Source organism: Nicotiana attenuata, unplaced genomic scaffold (genome assembly GCF_001879085.1).
Source record: "Nicotiana attenuata strain UT unplaced genomic scaffold, NIATTr2, whole genome shotgun sequence".
In the NCBI taxonomy this organism is placed as follows: Eukaryota; Viridiplantae; Streptophyta; class Magnoliopsida; order Solanales; family Solanaceae; genus Nicotiana; species Nicotiana attenuata.
In genome coordinates this window covers 198724-207431 of record NW_017670752.1, presented here as the reverse complement: position 1 = coordinate 207431, position 8708 = coordinate 198724, and the positions used below count along the sequence as shown (strand labels likewise).

At 31.8% G+C, this 8708-nt stretch overlaps 1 protein-coding gene across 1 annotated transcript; it reads left to right on the top strand.

Moving 5' to 3' along the window:
• The first annotated feature begins 313 nt into the window (after window positions 1-313).
• LOC109242994 (NDR1/HIN1-like protein 12) lies at window positions 314-1433 on the top strand. The gene has a single exon (XM_019409887.1). The coding sequence runs from the start codon at window positions 485-487 to the stop codon at window positions 1118-1120; it is 636 nt and encodes a 211-aa protein (XP_019265432.1). The 5' UTR covers window positions 314-484; the 3' UTR covers window positions 1121-1433.
• Window positions 1434-8708: the final 7275 nt, after the last annotated feature.

Sequence of the window (8708 nt, the reverse complement as noted above, 5' to 3'; positions counted from 1 at the left end):
TGACTTGGCATGCCACGTCATATGACACCAAACTGGGCCTCTAGGAAGATGATATCTTAGGCTTAATAAAGTGGTCTCATCACTTTAACCCAATAGATTGGACCTATTTATTTAACACATATGTATTGAACTTATATAATTAATTCAATTATATTAGCCCATGATATTTATTTGATCTAATATATCTTGTATTTAAATATAGTTCAAATTATTTAATAAATTTAATCTAATAAAATTTATATGCCTACAACAATACTATTTATGTAACTATAAAAACTCTCATAATTTTTTTCATTGTTCTCCACTATTACTAAGAACCACTAATCAATTCACATCATCCACTCCTCACTCATCTTATCACTCTATATAGATAACCCAATCCTCACTTGCACTCCCTTCCCTTTCATTTTCTCCTACACTCCTCAGGTCCACCGCCAAAACCACACCTCTTCCCTCCGGCCACCACCACCGGAAATTCTCAAACATGTCAGTGAAGGAGTGCACCCACCACAAGGACAGAAAACAAAAAACTATCCGGCGACTCTGCGCCGGCATTCTCATCTTCCTCTTCATTATCCTATTAACCATCCTCCTTATCTGGGCTATTCTTCAACCCAAAAAACCCCGTTTCATTCTACAAGACGCCACCATCTTCAATTTCAACGTTTCCGCCCCCAACATCTTCTCCACATCAATCCAAGTCACAATTTTCTCCCGTAACCCTAACGACAATATCGGCGTTTACTACGAAAAAATGCACGTATACGCCAATTATCATAATCAGCAAATTACTTATTATACTCAAATCCCTTCAGTTTATCAAGGTCATAAGGACGTTAATATTTGGTCGCCGTATGTTTCTAGTAATAACGTTCCGATTGCTCCTTATAACGGACCAGATTTAAAACAGGATCAGCAGAACGGTGGCGTTTGGCTTGATTTTAAAATTGACGGTCGTGTGAAATGGAAAGTTGGGACGTTTACTTCTGGGCATTATCATTTACATGTGAGGTGTCCGGCTTATGTTCCGTTTGGGAACAATCCCGGAGACGGCGGAATTATCGTCGGAAATAACGCCGTTAAGTATCAACTTGCCCGGAGCTGTGATGTGAGCGTTTAGTTTGAAGATGATGACGAAGGGGAGTTTATTGCCACTGAACTTGGAAGTATTTAATTATTTCTCTGTTTTACTTTTTGGACCAACTTTTATGTTTATTTTTTCCTGCAATTTATACTTTTTCTTTGTTCTTAATTTTTGGTCCTATAATAAAGTTGAACTGTACATTTTGCTAAAGAATAATATTGGGGAAGAATATACTGAAGAAGAAAGAGAGGGAGATGGAGAATTTCACAATCTTGTAAGAAGTTGTATTGATTCGGATTATGAAAAAAAACTTATATATATAAATTACAATAATTGTTTCTTCTCATTATCATTAATTAGAAAAATGAAACAATTGTTTCAGTGGTAACAAATTGTCATATTACTCAATTTTGATGCATTCAAAGTTTTATTTTACTCATGTTTTTTTTTTTTTTTTAAAAATGATAAAGAAGTTTTTGTTTTCCTATTATGTACATAGATAGATTGAGAAAGAGAATGCAAAGGGAGAAACTAGCGTTTGGATGTAGATTTAGTTGAAATTTGGAAAAGAGATTTTTAAAGTTGTATTGAAAAATAATTTTTGAAAATTAAAATTTGTATCTGAACATGCATTATTTGAAAAAATTTAAAGTTTTGTGAGTGGAAGAAAATTTTTCATCCAGAAACTGTTCTAAACCAATTTTTGGAAACTTAAAATAAAAATATTTAATCATATTCCATAAAGAAATGTGTTTAAAAGTTTTTTGAAACAAAGTTGGTAAAATAGCCGAACGAGAGTTAAAAATCGAACATTCTCTTTTTGCTTAACAATCTCATATTCTTTTTGCTATGAGTATTTCTAATTTGTGCTACACAAGAGGAACTATAATTATTACGAGTAGTCTTGTACTATTACTCGTGCTTACTTGACTTCTAATTTTCTCGAATTTTATTTTTAATTAATTGTTCATCGGTTAATTAAAATCTTAGACCACAAGTAACGGCTTTTCGATTTGCCAAGGTATTTAGGGATTGATGAATACTGGATCATGTGAGCTGTTATGGGTTTACTCTTATTATTACTTGAGGTTTACTCGACTCTGCTTTTATTTTTAATTATTTTGTTTATCGATAAAGCCAATTCTTATGTGAAGAAGTAAGAATTTGCACTGGGAAACTTAAATACTCCTATCGATTTTCATAATTGTTTCTTTTCATTAGAAGAAGTGAATAATTGTCGCAGTTGCACCCAAGTTATCATTTTCTCTCACTTTTTAACATTCGAAGTTTTTTATTTAAAAAAAAAAAAGAATTCTCATGCTTACTTTGAAAGTTTGATTTTTACTCTTCTCTACTTTTTCTTAATTAAATTGTTCAATGATTTAAATCTTAGAGCATAAGGAATGGCTTTAATTTTGCCAAATTTTGAGAGTTAGGTAAATGGGATCATGTGACCTGTTTTAGTTAGCTTAGGAATATAGAGAAGGTGTCCTCCATGTGCTTTATATAAGTTCCTGTACTGGCTGATTTAAACAGTTTACCAAATTTATGACTTGTTTCTTACGTCTTTTTCTTTCCTTTCTCATAATTCAATGATTTTGACACTTGTGGTGGAAGGTTCCCGGGGGAAAAGATCATTAATACTGAATTAATTAGGATCGCTAGTTATTTCAGTTTATGGTTCAATAAATATAACAATAAAAAGTTAATAACTGCACTTAAATATGACAAATAAATTTGTATTGTTCATGATGCTCTCATTTAAATTCGTCTCAGGCCAAGTATAATGAAAGAATAGTTTTTCTAACACTAGAAATTCTCAAATGGTTTAAGAACAATCTTATTTTGGAATTTAAAAGCCCTTAAAATGAAGGGCTTTACATTGGAAGTTCGTTTAATTAAATAGGAGCCAGTCACATACTTTTGATACTTCATGAAAGTGCAAAACAAATGTGGATAAGTAGTTGGTATGTTTATTATTATGAGGTAGTGGGAAAGTGTATACCACAATGTTTAGTAAATTATGAAAAGGAGAACTGATTACCAGAGAGATAAGATTTATTTGTCGCGTTATGCATCTGACAAAAGTGAAATGGACTAGCAAAAAGTAGTTGGTTATAATATTAATTAAAGGATTTACAATATATAGTTTGTTAATAAAATATAGTTTACCCTGTTACAACAAGTCATTTTGCATTGAAATATTTACTTATAGGTTATTGCTGTTGTTCCCTTGTTTTTTGTTGTGCAATCAAAGAACAATACAAACCTATGATTAAATGTTTCGACACTATTGATTGTCAGTGGCGGATCTAAAATATTTAAGTCATGGGTGCTGAAATATTATTTATCTGAAAATTACTATTAGTATCGACTGGGTGCTCAAGTAATATATTTGTAAGAATTACTAGCTTTTTATATAAATCATAGTTCATCACTCCAAAAGTAATGGGTGCTTGAGCACCCATAACCATCAATGTACATCCGCCTTGTTGATTGTTGATGTCATTCCTTAACCCAAACAATAGAGGGGATGGGGTACTTGTTTCTGAGAGACAGTTGAACTAGCGACTCATGAATGCCATCGAGTTGGATGAGCCAATAACTTGAAGGTGTTCGATTTAGTTTTTGAGTAAGAATCACAACCTTACCTTATCTTCACCATGATACGGACTCCAAATTCTTAAGGTTGAGCCTTTTTTATCTCCTCTGCAGCAAGCTCTGCTGGCCTTGCACTCCAAACTGATGGCTCATAACGCTCTATCCCTTTAAGAAGTATGTAAAAGAGCTCACGTTTGGGCACATGAAGAAAAATATAATTACTAGAATGACTAGTAGCTCCTTGATGCAACACTACAAAAGTAAAAACATAAAGAAATGATTTTTTAGTGAGATGATTATGATCAACTTGGAATGGACTGCATTATACAATACATATTATAATAAAACAATGTTCCTTGGTGCAGAAAAGAGCTCCTGCATAAGACAAAATGGTAATGCATTAACGTGTAAGAAAGAGATATCACTGAAAATAGAGATAAGTGGATCACTGGATGATCTAATACTATGTGCTCTCTCTTTGATCATTCTTTGTATTTTATTGTGTGTGATGACACCTAATATTCTTCCTATGGCTGGCCCACTTTTGCACAAAATTCCTCTCGAAACTAGCCTGAATAGCATCATTTGAGCAAGGCATAGAGCGCAGACGTAGTAATAGCATGGGCTAGCTATTTTTAGCTCTATAATTTAAATAAAGTCACCGTCATAGTGTTTTAGCTAGCGTTTGAATATAAATTCAGTTCAAACTTAAAAATAAGAGATTTTTAAAATTAAATCAAAAAAAATTTAGAAGTTGAAATTGTGTTTGGACATGCATTTTACTCGAAAAAAAGTTAAAGTTTTGTGAGTAGAAAACTTCAAAACTTAAAAAATTAGTCTGAACCTCTTTTTGAAACTTGAAAAATTCATCTTCAAAAATTGCCCAAAAACTGGTCACATTTAGCTAGTGTTTAGCCATAGATTTCTAAATTTGTTTTAAAAAACCTGATTTAGGTGAAGTTTGGTTTGAAGATGAAAATTTGTTTGGATATAATTTTTCAAAACATATTTCACTTTTGAAAATAATGAAATATGACATATACCCATAAGTTTTAAAAACTATCAAAAACACCAACAATACCAAACAAAAAAAAACTTGCTAATCCTGTATATGCAGAACCTTCATCGATGCCATTCATTATTATTATCACAAATCATAGTCTTGATAACTTTCGCACAAAATTATTATTTTTATAGTGAACTATATAATACACCATCCTAAAACCATAATCTGGTATTTTAATATCAACTGCTAATAACACAATTACTTTCCCGTATAATTCATCAAATTGCAATAATGTTACAACATCCATCAGTCCAAACGAATATGATAGTAGTTAGCTGGTGGATTAGTTGGGTCATAGTAAATGGTGTTTTTTCTTTTTTTTATTTTTATTTTTTATTTTTATAAAATACAAAAGTTTGGTGTAATTTTTTAAATTGTTAAGAAGTTCAACAGTAATATTTTGGGCCAAAAACTGGTCTAGAGCTTGTTTTGGGATTTGGAAATTTTGTTTCCAAAATCTGCCAAAACATGAATAAAATCTAAACAAACATGTTTTGCCAAAAATTTTTTAGAAAAAACTTGGCAAAATCTATGGCCAAACAGGGGCTAAGCAGTTGATATTAAAATTTTTAGAATAAACTTGACAAAATCTATAACCAAACAATAATTTCAAAATAGTTTCGAAAATAGAGTGAAAAAAAATTATGATTAAACGGGAGCTTAAATTTCAAAACTTGGAGGGTCACCTGTAAAATCTACTAAAACTTCAAGACATTGGCTATTTTTCAAATTACATATGTTGAAAGGGAAAAATTTTATTTTGTATCTCATATAACTGACACTAGTTGTATGAGATATCTTTTTTGTCTCACAGTTTTGTGGACCCAAATTTTTGTGGACTCAAAAGTGTAAGATTGGGGTCCACATATTTGTGAGACAAAAAGGAAACTCACAAAACTGATGTAAGTTGTGTGAGACACTATAAAACTTCTCGTTGAAAGGTGACTATTTGTGAATTTTGTCCCACACAACGCTTAATGTGCAAGCACTTGAGCCCACTTAGGTTCACCAATCTACTTCAAAACAGGCCTAGTCTAATGGATTAAACTGTATCTATAGTGGACATTTATAAACGTAAAAATTACGTGGGGTTTCCTATTTTGATCGCTCCCTTTTAATTTATATCCATTTTATTTTTTTCGTTTGCATCCGTACCCGTTTTCTTTTGTTAAGAGCATTTTAAAAAGACGATTTTGCCTTTCAGGACTATTGACAAAACTATAGACTGCAGGACAAAACTTCGGCATGTTTTGGCATGAAGTTTTAGCAAATGAACTAAATAACTTAAGCATGTTTAGTCTGAAGTTTTAGCAAATGAACTAAATAACTTAAGCATGTTTAGTATAAAGTTTTAGCAAATGAACAAAATAACTTAAGCATGTTTAGTATGAAGTTTTAGCAAATGATCAACTAAATAACTTAAGCATAATGAACTAAATAGCTTAAGCATGTTTGGTCTGAAGTTTTAGCAAATGAACTAAATAAGTTCAGCATGCATTAGCAAAAACTCATTAGAAAATTACATACTGCAAGACAAAAACATAAGCATGTTTAGTCTGAAGTTTTCGCAAATGAACTAAATAACTTAAGCATGTTTAGTCTGAAGTTTTAGCAAATGAACTAAATAACTTCAGCATGCATTAGTAAAAGCTCATTAGAAAATTACATACTGCAAGACAAAAACTTAAGCATGTTTAGTATGAAGTTTTCGCAAATGAACTAATAACTTCAGCATGTTTAAACTGAAGTTTTAGCAAATGAACTAAATAACTTCAGCACTCATGACAAAACTGTAGACTGCAGGATAAATAACTTCAGCATGCATTAGCAAAGGCAGATTTATAGGTGTAGCTATGGGGCACGTGAACCCATGGTCTCTCCGTAAAATTAGATATTTTTTGTATATATTTTCTAAAATTGGTATAATATTAACTGTTGGTACCCATGCTCCAAGAAGGTTGAATGGTGCACTTGGTTGGAGGATGAGTTATTTACCAAGAGGTATAGGGATCAATTCCCACTTGATACATTTTTTCCCCCTTTTTTAGTAGTGCACCCATGTACTAAAAATCCTAGTTCCGCCTCCGTGCATTAGCATGAAGTTTTTGCTTCAATGTAAAATAACTTCATGCTATATTAGCATGAATATAGCATGAAGTTTTAGCTTCAACATGAAACAACTTCATGCTACATTATCATGAAGTTTCTGGTTTTTTGATAAAGCTGCTGAGAGGAGAGGAGGAGATCTTTTTTCATGAATGAGGTTGCAGGTCACGCGATTTATCAGGGGTGTAAGTGTCATATTATTGCGGATTTTTTGTCAACTGCCTACCAAGTCAATAATTTTAAAATATAGGGTACATGTTAAAAGGTGTCACAAATATAGAGTACGCCTGCAAATCCCCTTTTATAAACAGAGACTCACAGTTCGTTTAATTGGACGATTTACCAAGTATAAACACAATGGTTTGTCATCTTAATAAGAGATTCAATTAGCACAAAAATGCGTGCAGGGTTACTTACAAAAGCTAGCCTATAATAGGTAGTGTGCATTTCAATTATCTCGTTAACTTTATTAGTGTAACTAAATGATCTTGGCTATAGGGGTATATGATATATTTATTCAATCTATCTAAAACATATGCAATGTCAGGACGAGCATTATTCATTTATGTATACAATTAACGACCATTAAATTGATTATATTTTTTCCCATATGACTATTCCCACTCCACTGTATCATTGATTTAACTTAGCATCATTATAAGGAGTTCGTGATGGTTGAAAAAATTAGAGTAATATTCAAATTTTCTAAGCTATTGTTGATATTAATGTGATAGATATAAACAATGTTGGTAAGTGGGAATCACAGACTGTCGGTTGAACAGAGAAATGGGCCCGTGCGATTCAATCCAGCCCAATACCACTTAGGCTGGTTAAAAGAAGTGAAATTTTCGTTCCTATACCATATAGGAAATTATATTACCAAATATGTTCATAATTTGCATATTACCCTCTATGTTAATAGTATTCCTACAAAATATAGATAACGCATTAATAAGGAATCATTATAGCTGTAGGATTCCTTATTTAGGCGCGCTAAAATTGGGGAATTAAATATTCTTCAAGATCTTCCACAAACACAGATCACGCACATTCCATAATTATCGTCGGCTTCACTCTGATCTTCCACAACGTAGAACAAGATTTTCCATACTCTGTTTTTGCGATACACTCTGTTTCCATAATTCTCTCTACATCTCTCTCTATCTCTCAATCCCAAATTTCAGTAATACAAAGCAAATAAAAAGAGAGCAGCAACTCCACCATTGACAGCCATTAAAAAGCTTGAAAGCTTTGAATTCAAATTTGGGTTTTCAAAAATTTTTATTTGTTTGGATTGGGTGTTGTTGAAAATAATCGGGAATATGGTTTGGAGTTTATGTCTCAATTTTGAGGGGTTTGGTGAAGATTAGACTTGGTTTTGACTGAATTTCAGATTGAAACTCGAAGAAGAAGAAGAAGACATGACATACATTATATTGCAGAAATTGTAAAAAAATTGCAGATAAATTGTAGAAAAATTGTAGACTGTTGTTTATTTATTTTTCTTTTAATCATTTACCTATTGTATGAAAGTTGAACAACATTGTACAAAAATTATATTAAAGTGGATGATTTAGTACTATTTTGGACAAAAATATGTATAAAAAATGTGAAACATACATTTCAGGGGAAGCATGTCGAGTCCAAATATGTACCCAGTTTGTAGATATTTTGTAGATAAATTGTAGATTATTTGTATTCTGATTGTAGATGCTTTGTTTTCTGTTTTCACAAATCAAAAACGACTAAAACTTTCACAAATCTTCTGCAAAAAATACAATTATGTCGAAAATCTCAATTATGCTGCGATTGAATGTGAATTGGGATATTAAAATTCAATGTACCCAGTTT

Excerpts from the sequence above, each read along its gene's own strand:
- LOC109242994 (XM_019409887.1), top strand. The coding sequence starts at position 485 with ATGTCAGTGAAGGAGTGCACCCACCACAAGGACAGAAAACAAAAAACT.